At 38.1% G+C, this 23,515-nt stretch overlaps 1 protein-coding gene across 3 annotated transcripts in view; it reads left to right on the forward strand.

The window, feature by feature from the left end:
* DMD (dystrophin) overlaps positions 1 to 23,515 on the forward strand; it is a 2,292,284-nt gene that overhangs the window by 1,685,945 nt on the left and 582,824 nt on the right. For all 3 annotated transcript variants that reach the window (XM_056131284.1, XM_056131279.1, XM_056131278.1), the window contains one exon: positions 14,225 to 14,379. In XM_056131284.1, the coding sequence (XP_055987259.1) occupies positions 14,225 to 14,379 (155 nt within the window). The remainder of the gene's footprint in view (positions 1 to 14,224; positions 14,380 to 23,515) is intronic.

The following is a 23,515-nucleotide window of genomic DNA, read 5'->3' on the forward strand; positions in this document are numbered from 1 at the left end:
ATGCATAGGACATTAAAGAGGAGAGAAAGACAATATTTACAAGTCAGAGTCTGATCAGGAGACAAAGATAATTGACAGGTTGGGGGAAAATCAACAAACACAAGCTCCCAGCAGACAGGGAGGAAAGGAAAACCAATGGTATCCTACAATGAATGGGTGCTGGATCTTGTCAAATGCTTTCTCTGCTTCTATTGATTTGATCATATGACTTTTATCTTTTCTTTTATTGATATGGTGTATTTATTTTGATTATGTTGATTGACTTGCAAATGTTAAACTGTCCTTGCATCCCCGGAATGAAGCCTACTTGGTCATTGTGTATGGTCTTTTTGATAAGTTGTTGGGTTCTATTTGATAATATTTTTTGTTGAGGATCTTTGCATCTTGTTCATCAGGGATATCGGCCTTTAAATCTCTTTTTTTATGGTGTCTCTGCTTTGGGTATCAGGGTAATATTTGCATCATAGAAACTTTTTGGGAGTGTTTCTGTTTCTTCAATTTCTTGAATGAGAACCTGTCTGGGTAAAATATTCTTGGTGAGACATTCATTTCATTGAGTTTTTTACACTATATTTCACCACTGTCTTTAGGCCCAGAGGGTTTCATCTGATAAGTCCACTGTAAAAACAGAACACAGTTGGAGTAGTCACATTCCCAATTTTAAAACTTACTACAAAGCTACAGTAATCAAAATAGTTTGCTATTGGCATGAAGATAGGCATGTAAATCAATTCAATTACATAAACTTGAAAGTGTACAAACACTTTCCTGTAAGTTCAATTAAGTTTTTGACTATTGAGTAATTCGTCGATTGCCTCGAGCAGGCCCCAGTAACATCTTCCTCCTAGCCCTGAGATTTTTAAGAAAAATGCCATATTCAAGGCTCTTTCAGAGTTAGGAGAATGAGACCCTTCATTGTTACTGGTATTTGGCATATTGAGTACGCCACGGGGAGTTTGCCAGACTCTGCCGTGTGGGCAGGTTACATTCGGTAGCCTGCCAGTTTGTCCAAAGTAGGAATGAGATGATAAGATGTCTTCTCAGCTTCCAGGAGCTGAGTGTGATAATCTCTGGATCCTGGCCGTTGTTGGGGTTACACAGCAGTTGGTGGGTGTAACTGTCTAGCTACTAGCAGGTCCAGTCCCAAACTGTGCAGGCTTGAAGATCTCAGCCCCGGGTCCCACACACCTGGGTTCCTCTGCCAGTTCTTTTATGCGTGAGGCTCATCCAAGTGTGTGGAGAGTGGTCCCAGCATGGCCTTGGCTGGGGCCCGGAGGTTTTCAGCTGTTGGGCCCTGGTGGGGACAGTCAGGCACAGGGTAGGAGACTCTGCCTTGTTCTCTCCTGGGAGCTGAGTGTGATAATCTCTGGATCCTGGCCGTTGTTAGGGTTACACGGCAGTTGGTGGATAATTAATGGTAAATAAAAACTCATGCTGAGTGGGATGGATAAAAATACACAAAAAAATAATGGTGTTTTATCCTGCATTTCACCATTCCCATAAATTATTTTATAAAAGGACTGGGGATATATTTAAAATTAAGATTTACCCCAAATTCTGGCATAAGGCCTTTATATCAAAGTGTTGGTTGAAACATCAGGAACATCCCAAGAAAAATACTAAACTTCCCCAGTGAAATATGAATTTCATTTTTCAAATACAAATTGAAATAAAATTCTCAAGTTTTATTTCATGAAACTTGAAATTCATGAAGGTTATGAAAAGGCTGGAGAGAACAATGGGCCACTCTTGTTTGGTAGGTGGCATTATTTTTTCGTGGAAGAGGTAAGTTTTTAATTTTTGATTGTTTGTGTTGTGGTGCCTGGAATCGTATACATACTAAACACGTGCTCTGCCACTTGGGCTATCTTCTCCAACCCACAAAACCTAGTTTTTATGTGACATTTATATTAGTTTCTCTGAGGTGGACACCAAACTAGAGGTGAGTGAATTGTCCTACCCTTTAAACAGGGTTATATAACTGTGTCAGTATTTCATTCATGATGGACTATTATAGAATAGTAACAAACATCTCAAATCCCAAAGCTTAAAGCAGATGGTATATGTTCCTCATCTTGCATACTGATTGTGGATTTCTGAGGGAGCTATAGTTCTAGCTTATTAAGAAAGAGAACAAGGTTGATGACAGCTGTATCTTGATACACACTTCTTCATTCAGAGAGGCAAGGAAAGAATGTGATGAGTAATGTCAGTGACTCTTAAGGTTTATACCAGGAAGTGATAGTAGCCAAAAATCAGTTACATGGTCATCGCAATTCAGTTGAGGGATGAGTTGTATAATCCTCTAGTGTGAAAAGGCACTGAATGTTTATGAAGAACAATGAAGCCTTCCAAAGTAGTTTTATAAGATTTGAAAAATAGCAGAGAAAATGTCACTTTCTGAAGATCCATCCTCTGGCATTCTCTCTGGAGTCATTTCCACCCAACCATATCCATATGCTCAACCAGAATTCTTTTCAATGCCTGGGGTAGCTGGGTGATTTGTTAATTACAACACTGCTTAAGCCTTTTAATAAAGTCAGCAAATTAAAGAGAGAGCCCAGATAAAGAGAATGCTTTCCAAAATGTCATAATGAAATTAAGGTAATGAAGCACTTGGAGGGCTCTCCTCCCTTCTTTTTGTCTAAAACTTATTCCAAGGAAGCTGGAAGAGAAATGGGGCCTGAAAATAAAGAGAGGGAAAAATAAATTGTATGCCATTAGTTTAATTATAAAAATTCATTACATGAAGCCATGTAAGACAGAAAATAATGGAACTCTAATGGGTTGGCCGATAACACATTTACTAGCCTGCTCTCAGCTTGTAGTCATTGTTGAAAGGACAAAAAGTAACAACTTTGGTATGTATTTCTCAAAGCTATTGCAAAGATTAATCATTTCCAGTAAGCTGGAAAATTAGGGCCATTTTCTTAAATAGTATCCCCTGTATACAGTGTTACCTTCTCAAACAGAGTTGTTTGGTAATGTCAGAGGTTTAATAGATAAGTCTTAAAATTAGTGGTGAGAGGCTTTACTTTTGAAATAACTTCCTTACAAATATTTTAACATTTCTATTATAAATCCATAAAGAGGTTTTATAGGTCATTTTAATTCACACAAGTAAGAAAGAAATTGTGTTTCTTTTTCTCAATAAAGAACCTTAATTCATTCTAAGGAGTAAATAGTTTCGTGATTATTTTAATAAACTAAATATATGTTTTTCTTGCTGGCTCTGTAAATGTCTCACTTTATTATACATAATAATTTTCCAATCATGCTATAATCATCAAGAACATTATGCTATATTTTTTCAAAGTTCAGTTATAACAAACCAAGTCAGTTCCCTTAAATTTACTTATATTGAAACATATCTTCCTTAGTTAGATTGAGCCCTGAGTATTGGCATCAGGAGACATGGATTTTTGTGATGCCTCTTTCAATGACTAGATGCATTGTCATTTCAACTAACTTCTCTTCACCTTTCAGAATTTTTTGTTTGGTTTTCAGCCACATTCAGTGGTGATTTGCAACTGCTCCTGATTTCAAACTTAGCAATCTCTCCTCGTTGTGCTTGGGGAACCATATATAGTGCTAGGGATTGAACCCAGGTTGTGCACATGTAAGGCAAGTGCCTTAACACATACTTTCTCTGCAATCCACCTTTCAAAATTGTTTATATTGCCATTTTTGCAGTCATGGGATTGATAAAGAGGGAAGGTGACAACAAATGATGAAAATAGATATGCAGGCAAGGGTGATAGAGTTGAGAACCTTGTAATTCAAGGAAAATGATTACTTAGCTTTTCAATAATAATGAGATACTGAATGGTTTCACAGAGTAGTAAGGTGATTCCTGTTTGCATTTCCAAAATATTGCTTGAACTTGGAAGAAATGGGCTGGTTTCAGAGTGAAAGGAGTGTCAAACACTGTCCTCTGTTGATTATCGATTTGCTCGAGTGGGCCCAGTAATGTCTCCATTTTTTTGAGACTTGTTGTTACTGTGTTTGGCATATTGAATATATCACGGGTAGCTTGCCAGGCTTTGCTGTGTGGGCAAGATACTCTCCATAGCTTGCCAGGTTCTCCGAGAGGGGTGGAGAAATCGAACCCAGCTCGGCCAGGCTGGCTGTGAGCAAGGCAAACCCAGAGTGAAAGGAGGGAGCCAATAAAAAGGTTTGTAAAGAGTCCAAGTAAGAGATGACAAGGGCCCAACTTATGACATCAGCACTATATGTGGGTGATCTAACTAAAAGGAAATGTTATGATGCAACCCCTCTGAGCAGGCTCTTGCTGCTTCCTCCCATTGAGCCTCCTTCATGGGTGGATACAACTTTATATGTATGGGAACCCCAAAGATAGGAAACTCAAGAAAGATATGAAAACAGGCAGACAAAAAATAGACACAACAGATTTTAGACTTATGAAGATGAGACTTAGGTTATATTTTTAACTTCGTGCCTCTAAATTCCCCTCTTTTTTGTATTATGTCTGAGTCTGGTGTATGGTAAGTGCGTTTCACACACGGGAACAATTAGTTGGAGGGGTGATCTTCCCTTCTTACACTAGCTGTTTATTATAGTGTTCTGATTATGTTGCCAAACCACACCCATGTTCAGGACTTACTCTTGGCTCTGTGCTCAGGGTTCACTTCAGGCAGGGCTTGGCAGACTTTATAAGATCCCAGAGATCCTATCCAGGTCACCTGCTTATGAGCCCTTCCCACTGTACAATCTCTCCAGTTCAAAACTAGCTGTCTCTTAATTGACTTTAATTTAGATGTAATTTATATGGGCCAGAGTGATAACTCAAAGAGATGAGCACATGTTTGCATGTGGGATGCCTGGGTTCGAACCCGGACACTGTATGAACTCCCAAGCACTGAGCCAGGAGAATATCTGTATCACCACCAGGTATGCCCCCCAAAACAACCAAAAATATCAGTAACATGTATGCACAAATGGCAGATTTGGGGGAAACCTATCCCTCCACTTCACTTCCACTCACATCCACGCTGCAGAGAAACAATAATGGCCTAGGATCAGAACTTAGGCCATCACCATGTAAGTGACAGGTACAAGAAGGTAAACATTAACCATAAATATAGAAGGAGCTTGAAGGGAGGCCAAGAAAGGAGAGAGTCCCCTGAGAAAGAGAGTAGCCATAGCAACAGTCACTGAAATTAAGCTCCCAGGAATGAGAATCCTAAAACATTCCCTAGATATTGGTTATTGGTCACTGAGTCATTGATGTACACACAGACAAATGATGCATAACCAACAACCATAAATTACGAGTGACATATCACAATAAGCATTTATTTCTGACTCAAATGTTTCAGTGTGTCTGGGTGAGTTGCATTGGGGGCCAGTGAGACAGGGAGCTCCCATCCACATGAATCTCAGCCACTTCCAGGCTAGCCCACAGCATGTCCTCTCATAGGGATGGAAGAAGTAGCAAAGGGCTAGCCCCACTGCAGGAACAGGCTGCAGTTATTGGCTAATGTTTATCCCCTCACCTCTAGGCAAAGCAAGTCATATGGCCAAGCTAATTGACACAGGTGGATGGGAAAACACTGCCTTTTGTAGTGGGAAGTATTCAGTTGCATACCAAAGAGATTCAATACTAAGTGGGGTGAGGAAACTGAGACTATCAGTACAACTTGCCATAGTGACATCTGTCATTTACTGGAGAGAAAGAGTGGTAGCAGAAGTCTGATTCTGGTGACTTCAAGAGTGGCAAGAATGTGATCGAGATGACACAAAGAGAGGGGTGACTATGAACAGAAAGAAATGACATAGAACAGATTTTGCTGTTCTTTAAAACGGGAGAGACCTTCATGTGTGAAGTTCATGAAGACCCTCCGGAGAGGTAAGAGGTTGAATAAATGCACAGAATGAGGAAGCTTACAGGGAAGGATCCCAGAATAGATGAATGGCCAGATGGAGGAATCAGCTTGCAATAGCATGAAAGGCACCTCGACCTCTAAGACTGGAGGAAAAGATGCAAGGTATGAAGTCTTCTATTTCATGAATTTATGCTTGACAGGTTTACTGTTCCCTCTATAATTGCAGGTAGGCTCATTTGATGTTGTTTCTTCCAATTTATAACATCAGTGTCCAGTCTAGAAATCACATTAGTTATTTGAACAAAGGGACTTTGATAATGAAAATTGCATCCACGTATTATAGTAAAACTAAGAAGTTTAATAGGAGACAAGGAAGCAAACTATTGTATAGCAAGATCAGAAAGCTGTTACCGAATCAATAGCTAGAGGGACAAGTCATGTTAGTAAAGTTCAGAAATGAGAGCTACCTGGTACTAGATTTATGATTTGGAGACCAACTAGTGGAAATGGAGACACAAAGAAGTTAATGCCCATATACTGAGAGGGACAATTATGCTAATTTCCCCCTTCTTCCTGATCTTAGATCTCCAACAGGAATTCTCATGGTCAAGCAAGCCAGCAAGAAATTTGGGGAATTTTAGAGAGTTTATTCTATTTGAAATACTAAATAGAATAATTGCTGATCAGAGAATGGGCCAAAAGTTAACAACTTCTTTGTTGTTAGTTCATCTTTTGCGTTATATATTCTTTGAATGCTTACCCAGGAGTGTTCAGAGGCTCAGTGCTCATCAGTAATTCCTCAGTGCTTGGGGGACCATGTAGTGCTGAAAATTTGACCCAGACCTTCTGCAAACAAAGTATGCACCCAAACCCATTGATCTATCTCTGACCTTCACAAATCTACTTTTTAAATAATATCTTAGTTTACCTATGGGCTGGACCTATGGGCTGGAGTGATGGAACAGCAGGTAGGGCATTTGCCTTCCACATGGCCGACCCGGGTTCGATTCCTCTGTACTTCTCAGAGAGCCTGGCAAGCTACCAAGAGTATCCCGCCCACATGGCATAGCCTGGAAAGCACCCCGTGATGTATTTGATATGCCCAAAACAGTAACAACAAGCCTCACAATGGAGACGTTACTGGTTCCCGCTTGAGCACATCAATGAATAATGCAGTGCTACAGTGCTACGGTTTACCTATGTGAACACAGCCTCCAACACAATGGAAGAGAAACCCAATATGCAGAACTTTTTCCATAAATATATAAAGCACTCTTTCTAATAAATTTTGAGACTTTTTCTTTGGCCCTAATATCAAACCTGAGGCATAGACATGATGAGTACCCTCATGCTATTTTACAGGCAACAGAACTAGGACACCAAAAGGTTAATGGTGTTCTTAATATCAAATGCAAGACAATGACCAGGCCAACCTTCCTGGGAAGATGTTTTTTCACTGCTCTGCAGTGCCTTGCATGAAGCTCTTTTGAGTTACTGTCATTAGCAATTTTTAAATGTAGTTCAACTGGAACAAAAGTTTATTTCACTTGCTTATATAATTCAATCAGAGTATCTCAAACGCATTTTCTAAGAAAACTCTAATAATCCTTAATTTAAACATTCTAATTATAGGTCTATGTATTTACATTTTTGATAAAAGGGAACCTTATAGATTTGCAGCATTATAGACTATGTCTATTAGAATAGTGAACCCATCACTTTGTATTTAGCAGAGGTTTATCCCATAGTGGCTGCTTATAGTTCTATTGAAAACAGCTTCAACAGTAAGAATTATACTACTAAAATAGTAATACTGGGAGTAGTAATGGTGAAAGTAGTGGTGTAACAGTAGTAATAATAGTAGTAATGATGAGATATCCAATATTTATTGGCATTAAATATGCCAAGTAGCATTCTTTTTCTCTGGGTTTTATAAATTAATCCTAGCAATAATATTTTGAGTACTACTGTCCATATTGTCATTTTAAAAAATGAAATGAAGAAATTTAGGGAGGGAGAGACAATTAACCTTTCTCCTTGGTTAAATAACTGATAAGAGATTCAGTAAAGGTTCAGCCTTAGCAGATTTACACTCTACCTAGACTTCTAATAACACTTATTTTTAGTTATCTGTGTTATCCCATGTAGATCCAATATTCATAAAATATCATTTTTAAAACAAAACAGTGAGAAATCACAAGTATGAAAAGAGAAAAGGATTAATGGAATTCCCAAAACTCATTCAGGTTGTCACATAGATTACAGTGGTTTTTCTGCCTCAAAAACTTTATGTAAATTTCAACCATATGCAATAGCAGGATCATATAGAGATCCAATAGAAAATATTGCTTTTTGCTTAGGGATACAACTTGGGTTAGATTTAGCATTATATAATCTTCATGTTCTTAAAATATACACACATATATGCACCTACAGATACGCTCACACAATCATCTTTTTATAGATTGGTGCTCTTGGTATTTTGAATTCCTTCACACACCCTGATTACCACAAAGACAATTCCCTGTAGTGGGAATTTCATTGCAAATGGAATTCCAAAAGAAAAATAGTGTGTGAGAATTCTATTGCATTTTTGAATTTACACTCCTATTGAGGTCTGGAGTTATACCAATCGTAAATTTCACAGTGGTGGTAGAAAAATCTAGTCAAGGTCATTGTTCGTAGTGTGAATGACACTTCGTTAAACCCCAAGGTGGCTGATATATTATCCTAGGAGAAAAGAAAACTGGCCTATTCTGATGAATATTTTTGAGAAGAAATAAAGAATGCTACAGTTGAGGATATTTGAGTTTAGATAAGGGACTTAACCCTAACAAAGTCAAGTTCACTTGGAGTCTTTTCCCTTTAATCCTACATTCTCTCACGCTGGACAGCACTCAATCAAGATTTCTTTTTTAAAAAAACTATATTTCTGTGTTAATACACATTCGCAGAAAAATATGTGACTTGCGCATTTTTGTCTTTCAACCAGTGAAAGCATATCAAAGAGCTCTGGCTTGAATTCAAACCTTACTCTTTTTCTTTTTTATTATAAAGTCTCTCATTTAGGTTTAACTTGCTATTTCCTTTAGAACTTAGAAAATTCAAACCTACCTCTTCAATTTTAAGGAGTTTTATAATCTGCAGACTATAACCAAGCGATTTGTTCACTTACATGTAGGCTTTATATAGCAACCCATGGGTGAGGGAGGCTCTTGTGATCATCTTCTTTCATTAAACAAATGTTTAATAAGATTTAATAATTTATATTCTAAAAATATATACATATGTGTTCTTATGTTGATTCAGAAAAAAAGTATCCCTAGCATTCATTTCTAAAAGGCATCTTTCTTTTTCTGAGAAAAAGGGAATCAAGTTACTAGTATTAGTTTTTGGATTTTTCTGCTATAATTAGAGATTTAATAAGTGATAAATAACTAGACCTTGTTTTGAAATGCATGCACCATTCTCTGGATTATACGGGTTAATTGGTCTTTAATAATATTTATTACTTTTTCAAAAAGTAGGTATAGGTTCAACTTAAGAAAGTGAAGGGAAGAAATTATTTGTACTCATGATAATTTGTTGGAAGGGAAAACTTTCTCCTCTAAATAGATTTGAACTGTTTGAAGATCTGAAAACAGGAAAAGAGAGAGTCATAGTAATTGAGGAAAAGAAGGCATTCCACAAGATCAATTTTAATTGCATGATAGTAGAAACTTTGTGCCTTTAAGAGCTATCTCTTGCTTTCATAGCAAAGGTTAATGAGTATGACTTTAGCAGTTTACTAACCTGTGCCTATTTGCTTTATAAAATTCATGAAATTATTTGATTTGTTCCTAGAATATGATGCTCTAGTTCATTGAGAAATGTCAGCTTTTACATAAATTATGCATTTTAGTGAGCCAGAGATTACTGCTCCCCAAATACTGACATTATACTGCAAGTACTTATGTTTGATTTAATTATATGATTATAGTACATAAAAAACAAATATTAAAGCAGAAATGTTTAATCATCTCAGAAATATAAATTATTTTAATTTTTCTCTGTTCTTCTAGTATATTAATATGTGGCCTTATCAATTTAAGAACTATAGTGTAGGTAGAATTTGATTTATCCTGTTTGTAACTTGTGAGTTTTATACCCATTTACTGCTTATTAGACTACTGGGTTCATGGAGCAAGTTATTTTAATATCTTCTTATTAAACATTGATATTGTTTCTCAATTTTTTACTGTCTTAGTTAATGAAGAACTTTATTCCTAAAATGTATTTCTCTTCTAGTAAATATTTTATTAGGATGAAAATACAGAAAGTAAGGTTACTAAATCAAAGAGAGTAAACATTTGTGTGGCACTTGATATCCCGTTGCCAGTTGTCCTGATAAATACTGTTCCCAACAATAGAATATAAACATATTACTTTCACCAGAGTCTTCAGCTTTCAACTTTGTTTTATTCATTTAATTGGTGTCAAATTGTATAATCTTGATTTTTCAAATTTTTATCTTTTAATTGAGTCACCATGAGATACAGTTCCAAAGCTGTTCATGATCATGTTTCAGTCATACAATGATCTAACACCCATCCCTCCACCAGTGTCCGTTTCCCACCACCAATAACCCCAATTTCCTGCCACTCCCCTCTTGCAACCTGCTTCTATGGCAGTCTCTCTCTCTTTCCCTTCCTCCTTCCACCCCCCTCTTTCTCTGTCTCCTCTCTCACCTCATTTCTCTCCCCCTCTCTTTGTCTCCTCTGTCTCCTCTCTCTCTCCTCTCTGTCCTCTCTGTCCCCTCTTTCATCTCTCCCACTTCTGGGCACTGTGATCTGCAACACATAATCCATTTTTAAAATTTTTTCTTTGTATTTTATTTCATAAAACATGTTTTCCCCAAAGTTTTTCATAGTACAAATGCCTCAGGCATACAATGTTCTAACACCATTCCCACTACCTTTGTGGCCATCTATCCACCAAAATCCTCAGTTTTCCTCTCAGCCCTCAAGCCTACCCCCTTGACAGGCACATAACAAATTTAACTCATGTTGATTGCTACAAAAAATGGCAAATGAACTTATAAGAACATAGATGAATAGAAATAAATTTGTGAAAAAGTAGTCTTATATCTCACAAGGGTGTTTCTAAAGTCATTGTCTGAGGATTTCATGAGCTGGTTGGTGCTGGTTTGGGATTATTGTTTTCCCTCATTGTACTTGGTAGGCCCCTCTGCAACTTCCCATCAAATTTGCAGTGCTTCTGCTGAACTGTATGTACTGTGAAATTTGAGGTGGTGTTGGGCCACTGCATATGTGTTCACATGCTTTAGAAACCTTGGAGCTGGGCTCACCCGATTTGTGTAACAGAGGAGGTCAGGAGTGACTGCTGGTGTGCATAGCTGAAAAGGAGGGGAATCTATCCACCTCCATTTAAATAGGTCAGAGTTTTCAGCCTGGAGACACATCTACCTGGAACAGTTTATTTATGTGGCAGCTCTTTGAGATCTTTATCTTTTTAAATTATTTTTTGATGGGAACAAAGAGAGTGCAGGCCATGAGGTTCAGGTCCTGCATGCAACTGACACTGGTTCAGTATCTATCATTTAATATGGCTCCTTGAGCATCATGGGGTACAGCCACTGATGCCCTATGCACTGCTGTGTGTAGCTCTGGAGATCCCTGAGTGTGTGGGGGGTTGTCCAAATCATCCTCAGCACTGGCAAGCACTATTTCCTTAGGCACTGCCTGGCCCTGAATCACCTACCATGTTAGCTGCCAGTCATTCAGAGGAGCCCCGGGCCTCCTGAGAATTGCTTCAGAGTTCCCCTTCTGCATCAAAAAGTTGATTCTTTCTCTTATTTGAATTGTCTGCTCTTATTTCTCCGTTCATTGGTTCAAAGAAATAGTTTACTCCCACTGTGCTGAATTTTATATGACTATCAGCAACTTGATTTTTTCTAAATGCTTAGAAGCCTTTTCCATGTAGTTAGTGCTTAACTCACATTTTGGGTAGACATATTTCCAGATGAACTTATCATTGCTCTGTTTTTATTTGAAACATGATATTTCAAATGATGGTATGTATAAGTTGAGAAATCCTAGCTGCCAAAGTCAAAGAAGAAAACATAAGTCATTTGGTTTAGTAAGATTCCTTTATTTGAAATGCTTTTCTACTTTTTAAATGTCTACTTAATCAAGATAATGTTTTATAAGAGTGTAAAAGTTTTTAGGGGTACAATGGTTCTGCAAGATACCCACTACAAATGTGCCAGTATCCCTTCACCAGTTTTCTTTTCTTTTCTTTTCTTTTCTTTTCTTTTCTTTTCTTTTCTTTTCTTTTCTTTTCTTTTTCCTTCCTTCCTTCCTTCCTTCCTTCCTTCCTTCCTTCCTTCCTTCCTTCCTTCCTTCCTTCCTTTCTTTCTTTTGCTTTTTCGGTCACACCCAGCGATGCACAGGGGGTTACTCCTGGATCACACACTCAGGAATTACTCCTGGCAGTGCTTGGGGGACCATATTGGATGCTGGGAATCAAACCCGGGTTGGCCGTGTGCAAGGCAAACACCCTACCCGCTGTGCTATAGCTCCACCCCCTCTCCAATTTTTAAAAAAATTTTTATTAGTGAAACACCATGAGATACAGTCATAGACTAACAAATTTTTGTGCTTGGGTTTCAGTTATACAATGATCGAGTACCCATCCCTCCACCAGTTCCCATTCTCCACCACCACTAATCCCAGTATCCCTCCTACCACCCCATCCCCCCCATCCCACCCTGCCTCTGTGGCAGGGTATTCCCTTTTGTTCTCTCTCTCCTTTTGGGTGCTGTGGTTTGCAAAAGAGGAACTGAGTAGCAATCATGTTTGGTCTATACTCTTTTCAGCATGCATCTCCCATCCTGGGTGGATCTTCCCAACACCCTTTATTTGGTGCTCCCTTCTCTGTCTGAACTGCATTTACCCCTAGAGTGTGTGGCTGGGCTCCAGGCCATGGAGTAAACCTTCTGGTACTTATCTCGGCTATTCTTGGGCTCTTCACCAATTTTTGAATGAGAAAATGTTCCTTATTACAAGTAAGCTGATCCTTCCCCAAAAGTTAGAAGTAGATTAACACAACTGTTCTTTTGATGTGCAATGTTTTCTGTTTGCAGGTTTTGTTGAATGCCAGTAGATGGCACTAATTACATAAACAATTCAACAAGTTAATGAAGAAATGATCTGATTTGGTAATCTGTTATATACTCAACAATTAGATAGGAATTTATTTTCATAGTTCACATCATTGATAAAAAATAGTAAATACAAATTTATTTCCAGTTAGTATTAAATTGAACTGTCTAATATTGGATATTAGATATTGGATAAAGATGGCTAAAGATGCTGCATTTGAAAATTTGTCTTAAAAATGGGCTATAGTTGATATAGCAGCACAGTAAGTATAAAACAAAAAATTTCAATACTATTGTAAACTGTAGCACCTCAAAGGATATTTTGTACAATCCAGTTATCTTGCTTCTGGGATAGCCCCCTAAATATAGACAGTAATTAGAAGAGTTAAAATTCACTTATAAGTTTATTTCAGTACCATTTCCAATAGCCAAGAACTAGAAACAATCTGAGTGCCTGTTAAAAGATGAGTAGATACAAAGATATGAAATGGACACATAATGCTGTAAAGTCTAGCTATACAGATAAAATCCTATTATTTGCAACAATACAGATTGGCCTAGAGTATATCAGCCTTAGTGAAATAAATCAAATGGAGAAAAATAAGCACCATGCAATTTAATTAATAAATGAAGAAAATTAAATAAAATAATTTTTTGGTTAAACAATTAGTGCTTACCTACAGGAAAAAAGGGGAGGAGTGACTAAATTGGAACACAGAAGACATGTATAATGAAGGAGAGAATTTGGCATATTTTTGGAGGAGGTTTCGACCACACAAGTCAATCCTTGGGACTTACTTCTGACTCTGTGCTCAGGGATCACTCTTGGTAGGCTTAGAGGACTACTTGGGGTGTTGGCTGTGTGCAAGACAGGTGCTCAACCCACGGTACTATCTCTCCAGCTCTAGAAGTGAAATTTCAGTGGTAAAATTAATGTGAGCTACATACATGTTAATTTTCAGTGCTGTAGCCTTGAAACTTACATAATCATATAATGGAATGTTATTTTAAATTTGACTTTTAAAAACTCTAGTCCTTAACAACATTCAATTTATCTTATACTGTCTTAATTTGCTAAATAATATGTTAAGTGGAAAAATTCATGAAGATGTGTTCTGACCAAAGTATTCAAAAGCTATTTACAAAGAATGTTAGGAAATACTTAAGATTTTTTTACAAAGCTTTTATGTGTTCTCTTTCTCACAATCCTCAATAGCAGTTGGCCAGAGACCTCCGCCAGTGGCAGAAAAACATAGATATGGCAAATGACCTGGCACTGAAACTTCTACAGAATTATCCAGCAGATGATACCAGAAAGGTTCACATGATAACAGAGAACATCAATGCTTCGTGGGGGAGCATTCAAAAAAGGTATGAGCTACATTACTAATATACATATCGTGGATTATAATGATGGGGTGGTGATTATAAGTGGAAAATGCAGGTGAGTTTTCTACTCCTCCTTGTCCAGAGCTTGGGAGGAGCCAAGATCCAAACTAAACTCACAGGCTTGTCTGCATCTTCTGATTTTCAAGATAAGGGGCCTGGGAATTGGTGAAATGATTGACCATTGTCACAAAGGTACTAGCTATAATGGATTACACAGAAACAGTATAGATATCTGCCGCTTAAAAATCATTGATCAATCCTACATTAGGATGCCATCCAAAGAAATCTCATTGTATTCCATCAATTGTACAAACTGGCCCATCCTTACTCTCATGAAGAAGTGACTCTTTGCTACCTGAAATGGTTTTAGCTATCCCTGGTGCCATCATTTTTGTCACGTTTCATGTAGAAAATGTATATAGCATGATTAGTAACTATCTTCCCCATTAAATAGCTGTGGAACTCAACAGCTCTTAGGTACACATTGTCTCACACTAGGCCAGTCTCGTTATTGCCCATCCTCTTAACTCCTTGTGCTTCTCTTTATGAATATTTACTCAAATTCGAACTGAATGCGATGTAATTATTTTTTAACACTGCCCTTTGCATTATCTAAATTCCTGGAGGACAGAGCATTTCTTATGTGACGCATCCTGAGGTTTTGAGCCACATGCAATAATAGGGAGCTGAAACTGTGTGTTGTATAATGACTCCTCCTAATGTAAACTTGCCTTGTGCATGCTGAAGTAAAGTAAGGCTTTTTGTCTAGTCACTTGTTTTTTGCTTTTTGGGTCACACTCGGCGTTGCTCAGGGTTACTCCTGGCTCATGAACTCAGGAATTATTCCTGGCAGTTTCCAGGGGACCATATGGGATGCTGGGAATTGAACCCGGATTGGCCACGTGCAAGGCAAACACCCTACCCACTATGCTATCACTCTAGTCCCTGTCTAGTCACTTTTACTTCTGTCAGACAGCATGGGAAAATATAATAAGAGTTCAATGATGAGGAAGGCCATGGTGAAAAATAATTTTATTCCAGAACATGACATGAATTTTTGAAGAAATGTGTAACCTTTATTAGAATAAAAGGTTCTGATTAAGAGAAACATAACCAAGATATTTTGCACTAAGAGCAGACAGTTTTAGGAAATATGAGCTGTTGGCATATGGAAATTGAGGGAAGTAAATGTTGAAATTGACTTAAAGGTTGAAGAGTGAGAACCTTTTCTAAAAAACTTTTTTATTGATTGAGGTTCTGTGATTTATAATATTTCAATAACAACTTCCTCTTCACCTAATTCCAACACCACACCCACTACCTGTGTACCTTCTTCCCTTTACCAAGGTCCCTAATGCTGCTCCTTTTCAATTCCCCCCATACGTAGTGTAAAGTGTAAAACAATGTAAGTAGGTGATCCTGAAGGGATACAACAAGTTCATAACTCTAGACAGTGGATATTCAGATAACCATAGAAAGGAAAAGTCAGCCTGAACTTAGGAGTTACAACAAAAAAGACCCTGCTGGAGAAGGGCAGGCTATCCAATAGGGAGCTAATATTCGAACAGTATTTTCTCATTTCATTTATCCTCATAGTGGAAAACTTAGTACTTTCTGCTTCAAATACAGATCTGATGTCTGTTCAATATAAAAGGGGCATGGTAGGCTTAGAAAGACTTAGTCATATAAAACCAAGTGGTCGCCATGAATAAGAAGCTACTTCTAGGTGGAAAATGCCTACTTCTCAAAGACAGTTCTCATTGGGTAAGCAAATTAAGACCACAAATTAATTTAGTGTAAGAAATAAAGCATAAGGAGACAAAAAAAGAAAGCTTATTTCTAATACAAAAGTAGGGTTGCTCTAGAGCTTCCCCTATCTATACCATGCTCTGTAGCAGTGCATTTTGGTTCTTGAATCCCCAAAAACAGTTGCAACCAATTCTGTGGGTCACATTTGTAAAGTAGTTAAATTTTTCCGAGGAGGGTATTCCAGTTTATAGTTTTCATTTAGTCTTGACAAACCTACCGGCTTTAATAATAATAAATTCAGTATTTAGTTATTTCCCCTGTGAGCAATAGAATTCTGGAAGTTAATTTACATTTCTAGCTTTCCCATCCAGAATCTGCAGTTTATGTGTGTATGTGTGTATGTATATGTGTTTACATATATATATATGTATATATATATGTGTACCATAGTTACATCCACCATATACACATGCATTTAGTTAAGATGATTACACCTCCAAAATATTTGCTATGGAATATGTGAATGAACATACAATAAGTATTCTCCAAGTGTTTAAACTCAACATAGAATTAAAATACATCTGAGGCAAGAGAGATAGGCACAGAGGGTTAGGAGTTTGCCTTGCGTGTACCCAACCTGGGTTTGATCCCTGGAACCCTGTATTCGTCCCCAGAGGCCTGCTAGGAGTCAACTCAGCACAGAGCTAGGAGTAAGACCTGAGCATTGCTGGGTGTAGCCCAAAAGCAAACAAACAAACAAAAAAATGTACCTATACTGTTTTGAGTTTCAAATAGCAGAAAAGCCCAATTCAGTAGCTTGTCTAACATAGGTCTACTTGTCTTTCTTTAGGAGAAGCTTAGAGTAGATTGGTACAGATAATGGTTCAGTAACCAGGTAATATAAGCTCCAAAGTTTCTCTGGTCTTCTCAGCATTTCATACGCTAGAGGAATAAGAAGAAAAGGGGAGGGGCAGTGTATGCATGAGGAAAGCATAACTTTCTTAGGAATTTTAGGACCAGAACTATTCCACCAAAATAGTTACCAGAAATTGGGGTTGGGTTAACCAATAGAGAATATCTGCCACAAAAGGGCAAGGACAGAATATACTTATTGATAAAGTGGCATGAGGTATTCAGGAAGCATTAAATTTCCTAGAGATATCACCAGTTAAATATTTGAGTAAATAAGAGCTCATTTATGTAGTTTTTATACTTGTATATAGTATATTTAAACAACAATATATTTATATAATATCTTACTATGTGTCATAGGAACTTGATTCTGTTCAGTGTGAAAGGTCCAAGCGTGAACTGGATTCTTTTCAAGATGATGAACTTTATTGATTAAAAAAACTTTTAAATTCTGTGACTGTTCTGGCAAAGATAAGGCAAATGTCATCACACAAAATAAAGTTAAGAAGAGTGGGTGCTGAATGGGGCCAGGGGTCTGCTGATGAAAGCTGACAATTGTCAACGCTAACAGGCAGGGCAAGGGAGATGTATGCAAGAGTAAAAATCCCTAAAATGCTGATATGGCAAAGGTAGAGAAGTCCCCAAATACTGTGCTTCACACTGAAAGTGAGTAGGGCAACAGTAATGTTTTGCTTTCTAGGTGATGGGTGAGGCATCCTCAATGCACTGCAGACTCTTGAGACTCAGTGCTCGGGCCGGGCATTGAAATGCTCCAAAGAGCATCATAACACCACTCAGGCAGGCACTAGATATAGTTGTATTCACCACACGTATCTTTCAGTCATGCCCAGGTGATGGTTTTGTCTTTCTTTAGAAGCAGGAACCAACCAAGTACCATATAGGCTTTGGCAATGTCCCTTTCCTCAAGTTTCTTGCTCAGGACTTTACCTCTCACAGCCAGACTCCCTGCTGAGTTCTCCAGAATGGCTTCTATCAAGATGTCAGTGCTTTAGGATTATTGGCATCTTGATCAATCTAGATCTTCAACTCCCAAGAGCCTGATTCTTTAGTAGCAATTGATAATTTTGTATGAGAAGTTCACATTCTATGCTATACTGAGTCAACTGCACAAAATTATCCATAGTCTGGTTGTCGTGACTTCAGACTGTAAAAAACTTGTTCAGCCTTGTTCAGACTGTAAAAAACCAGTTTTACAGTCATACCAACAAAGAAAAAGAACACAAGAATACCTATGTGATCTTTGGCATATTAACCCATCTATCCTTTTTGTGCCCACCTGAATCAAAAAGTGAAATATCACCAACTTCTAAATTTATAATATCCAACAGGCACAGCCACTAGTCACAAATAGCGTGCTGCTTAATTCAAATTTGTTTTAATGAAACAAAATTTCAAATTTTTTTTCATCTCATGGTTTACCTTTTAGGTGCTGAAATGTCATAGATTATTTTTGTCTATGCCCACCTAAGCAGTTAAGGTGATCACTTAATCACTTAATCCCCGTTATTCATCGATTTACTCGAGTGGGTTCCAGTAACGTCTCCATTCATCCCGGTTGTGTGCTAGCGTAGCCCAATGGTATCTGTTCGTTCTAGGAACATGCAGAGCCTCAAACCGATCATTCAGGGTCTTGACGAAGAAGTCTGACCATCTTGTAGGCGGGCGTCCACGTGATCTTTTGATGTCCCATGGAATCCAGTCAGTAATGGCTCTAGTCCAGCGGTTGTCTGTAAACCTCATTACGTGTCCAGCCCATCTGATTTTTGATGTCTTGGCAAATGATGTCTTGAGCGTTGACGAAGATCAGAACTCCGGATTCTATCTCTCATTTGAGTGAATCGTGATATTCCAATCATAGCTCTTTCGATTCCTCTTTGAGAGACCCGAATAGCGTTCTCATCCTGTTTTCGTAGGGTCCAGGTCTCTGAGGCATATATTAATGCAGGAAGAACAGTGGAATCAAAGAGATGTGCTCATAGCTGGAGGTTCTTTGTCCTTTTAGTTATTTCTACAACGTTCTTGAACGCATTCCAAGCCGCTCTCTTCCTCCTGCGCAACTCAGGTGCCAGGTCATTCATCATGTTGATTTCTTGACCTAGGTATATATAACTGTTGCATTCGGAGATGGTGGTTCCATTGAGAGCGAATGGAGCGTCAGGAACAAGGCTGTTTCTCATAAACATTGTCTTCGTAAGATTCCGCTGTAGTCCGACCTTTCCACATTCACGGTTAAAGTCGTTCAGCATTTGTGCTGCTTGGCTGATGTTTGGTGTTATTAGAACGATGTCATCAGCAAAGCGGAGGTGGTGTAGTTGCCGACCATCTATCTTCACTCCCATGTTTTCCCATTCCAGTTGTCGCATGATGTTCTCGAGGGTGGCACTGAAGAGTTTTGGTGAAATGGTATCACCCTGCCGAACCCCTCTCTTGATATGGATGATTACTTCTTTGTAGAATTGTGAGATTTTGGTAGTGAATCTGCAATAGAGCTCACTAAGGATCCTGATGTATTGAGTTTGTATGCCCTGATTGGCTAGGGCTTCCATGACCGCTTCCGTCTCAACAGAATCAAAGGCCTTCTTTAAATCAATGAACGTTAGACAGAGCGGCATCTTGAACTCCCGAGAAACCTCAATGAGCTTAGTAATCGTGTGGATATGGTCGATGGTACTGAATCCTTTTCAGAATCCGGCTTGTTCACATGGTTGTCCTTCATCTAGTGTTCTGCTAATCCTATTCAGGATGATTCGAGTCAACAGTTTGTAGACGACAGACAATAGGCAGATTGAGCGATAGTTGCCAATGTCGTGGATGTCTCCCTTCTTGTATAGTAGTATAGTCCTGCTGGTTTTCCATTGGGATGGAACCTTGCATTCAGACAGGTAGCGTGTGAAGAGCCGAGCTAATGTATTGATGAGTACTGATGGTAAGTTCTTCAGGTGTTCAGGTCTGATCTTGTCTGGGCCAGATGCTCTTTGTTTCTTTACCGACGAGATGGCATGTTGGATTTCGGAAGGGAGAACATTGGGAACGACATATCCATCATGTGGTATGTGGTATGTGGGCAAGTGGACGTGGTTATTAAAGAGATCTGAGTAGAAGTCATGAATAATCTTCTCCATTGCCCTTCTGGAAGATGTGATAGATCCATCATGATGTCGGAGGGCAGTCATCGTGGTTTTGTAGTTGGTGAATGTCAGGCGGGCATTATGAATGCTTTTCCCAGCTTCTGCCGCATCTACCAGTACTGCTGCTCTCCTGTTTTTGAGGTCATCCTTGATGGCTTCTCTGCACTGTTTTGCCAGTTCGGATGTTTGGATGTTAAGGTGATACTTATAACAATGATCTACTACATTGCTTCAAAAAGAATCATTGCCAAGTTCTAGAAATAGAAAGAATTTTCTTTACAAATTTCTTGGTTCCTTCTTAATCTTTCTATATATCCGATCTTTAACATTGGTGTTTAAAGTCTCAAAAATTAAGTAATCACATGATAGAAACGTTCACTTCTGTTAGTAATCCTAAAGGTAAAGGTAAAGGCCCTCCCGTTGATCGTCGATTTGCTCGAGCGGGCCCAGTAATGTCTCCTTTGGAGACTTTGTTGTTACTGTGTCTGGCATATCGAATACTCTCGGTAGCTTGCCGGGCTCTCCGAGAGGGGCGGAGGAATCGAACTCGGGTCGGCCATGTTGGCCGCTTGTAAGGCAAACGCCCTACCGCTGTGCTATCACTCCAGCCCTAGCAAATGTAATTTTTAGAGAAGGATTATTATTGAAAATTGGGTTGTGGAGAAAAATAATACCTTTGAAAAATGTTTCTAACCAAGATTTTTTAAGGTAGGAGTAACTTACTTGAAAACATTCTGATGTTTGCAGCAGTCCTCAGTGTTTCATTCAATATTGTTTTGATAGTTGATGAGAAAAAGAATTGATTATATTTCCTGTTTTGACACATTCTCCTCCAGTCTGAGTGGTTTTTCTGAATTCCAGATTCAACCCCATCACAGAGATGCATGTAGTTTTTCTGAGTTCTGGTTTATTCCCCAATCACACAGATGCATATAAGGTTCTTGACATTGCTATCATTTCATTCTGAATGACCATGAGAGAGGGTACCCTATGATTGGGAGGTATATCCTGTCAAAATTGAGTTCCTGGTTATTCTTCTTAGCTGTGAGGGTAGTTTCCAATCACCCTCAATCCAGAACTGGAATAGGCATTACAAAAAATTAACATATATATGTTATATATACATATATATACATATATAGCATATATATACATAACATATACATGCATATATGTTATATATACATATATGTATGTATACATATATATTGTTAATTTTGTATAATGATTAATATAAAAATGTTTGAGGTGTTTAGGTATAAACTTTCTGTTATCTTTATGCCTTAGAAATATATCTCTTGCTTATTTTGTCTAGCTTATGATCAAATTGGTTTCATTATGCATTGTTTCACTTAAAGTTGTAAAGTTGCAGTTTCTATGAACCTCTTTTTTGAGGATTTATCGTACATTATTTCTCATAGTTCAAGCTTTACTACTGGGCACTAATGTCTGGCCTACACTGAAGCTGTCAACCATATGGCTAAATGCATGTAAAATTTTTGTGCACTTGTAATTTTATTCAGTGCAGTTAAAAGTTCAATTGTAAAGGCATTGCAGCTAAATAAAATGTAAAGATTGTAACTTTGAAGAAATTTGCTCTCAAACACAGGCTGTCGTGTCAGGACATCATGTAAAACAAAAGTAAACTATTCTGTGTTTGAGTGTTCAAACAGGTTTATGACTAGTTCAGAGGAATCTTAAATTTATTAAATTTTAATTAGGTACAAATAGACACATCTACCTAAAAGGACTGTGTCTTCCATTCATAAATAAAAGAAAAAAGCTGATGCTCAGCTAACTTCCACAGTTTAGATCGGAACATTTGTCCATCAGTGTGGCTGTATGGGGAAGTATATTCTTTCCCTGATAATGTTCCTTAGTACCCATGTGAACATATAAAGCCAGAAATATGGGGCCCCACAACTCAATTTCTTTCTCTTCAGTCTCTTTGAATAGATATGAGTTGGTGAATAAGATAATATTAGATGTGATATTACAAATTATTATGAGAAGCCTCTGAGGATTAGATTTCAAGGACTGCCATCTGGCTGATGACTTTATGATGACACTGTCATGAGATTTCATTTCCTTATTTCTATTCCACCATCACTCCTTAAACAAGAAATGAGCTTTAACTCTCTGAATTGTCTGTTCCTCTATGAGAACTTCCACAACTACAATTGGCTTGGAGCAAACACATGAAGCAGAGAGGCGGGTCCCATTATCAGCACTTTAATGTGGCTGGAAGCTCCTCACAGAAACCCCTGAATACCTGAACTAATCTGTCAGTGTTTGAAGAAATATTTAGCATGTCTGTGTATGCATATATGTGCATGCACTTACTCAAACGCATGATGATATGCACATGTAGGTATGCCAATTACAAGGGCACTGTAGTGTACAATAATACTTCTGTAGTCTCTTAACCTATCTAAAATATTTCAGATTTTAATATTTCCAGTTAGTGTTAAAGCAGAAATTTATTATTTGTGCTTTGCATCTTGAAGCACCTTGAAAACTCTTGTTAGTCATCCCTGCTTCTAATTCTAGATTATTTCTGTTTCCTTTTAAAGAAACAAGAAGAAAAGGAGGGGGGAATCTATGCTATAAGCTCCATTTATATGCATCAAAGAGTTGCTCTGACTGGCTGCTTTCCCATTTTCACAAGTAAATTTTTAATAATTGATTTTTGGTTTTTTTGGTCTGCAATCTTCAGGTTATTCCTTCTTCTTGTTCCTCCTTCAACGTGCCATTATAATTAAGTCCCCATCACTGGAATGAGCTTATCGCAGAAACTCTTTTCTTTTTTTGATTTTTTTTAAATACTTACTGATTTTTTAAAAATTTTTATTAGTGAAACACCATGAGGTACAGTTGTAGACTTACAAATTATTGTGCTTGGGTTTCAGTTATACAATGATCTAGTACCCATCCTTCCACCAGTGCCCATTCTCCACCACCAATGATCCCAGTATCCCTCCCCCACCATCCCACCCGATCTCTGTGGAAGGGTATTCTCTTTTGTTCTCTCTCTTCTTTTGGGTGCTGTGGTTTGCAAAAAAGGCATTGAGTGGCAATCATGTTTTATTTATAGTCTACTTTCAGCATGCATCAGAATCTCTTTTCAATCTAGTTTTGTTTCTTCTTTGCCAGCAAAGGTGAAATGTTTATTTATATATTTATTTTTAGCTTTTTGGGTCACACCCGGAGATGCTCAAGGGTTACTCCTGGCTCATGCACTCAGGAGTTACTCCTGGCAGTTCTGAGGGGACCATTTGGGATGTTGGGAATCAAACCTGGGTTGGCTG

This window comes from Sorex fumeus, unplaced genomic scaffold (assembly GCF_029834395.1).
Source record: "Sorex fumeus unplaced genomic scaffold, SorFum_2.1 ptg000086l, whole genome shotgun sequence".
NCBI lineage: Eukaryota > Metazoa > Chordata > Mammalia > Eulipotyphla > Soricidae > Sorex > Sorex fumeus.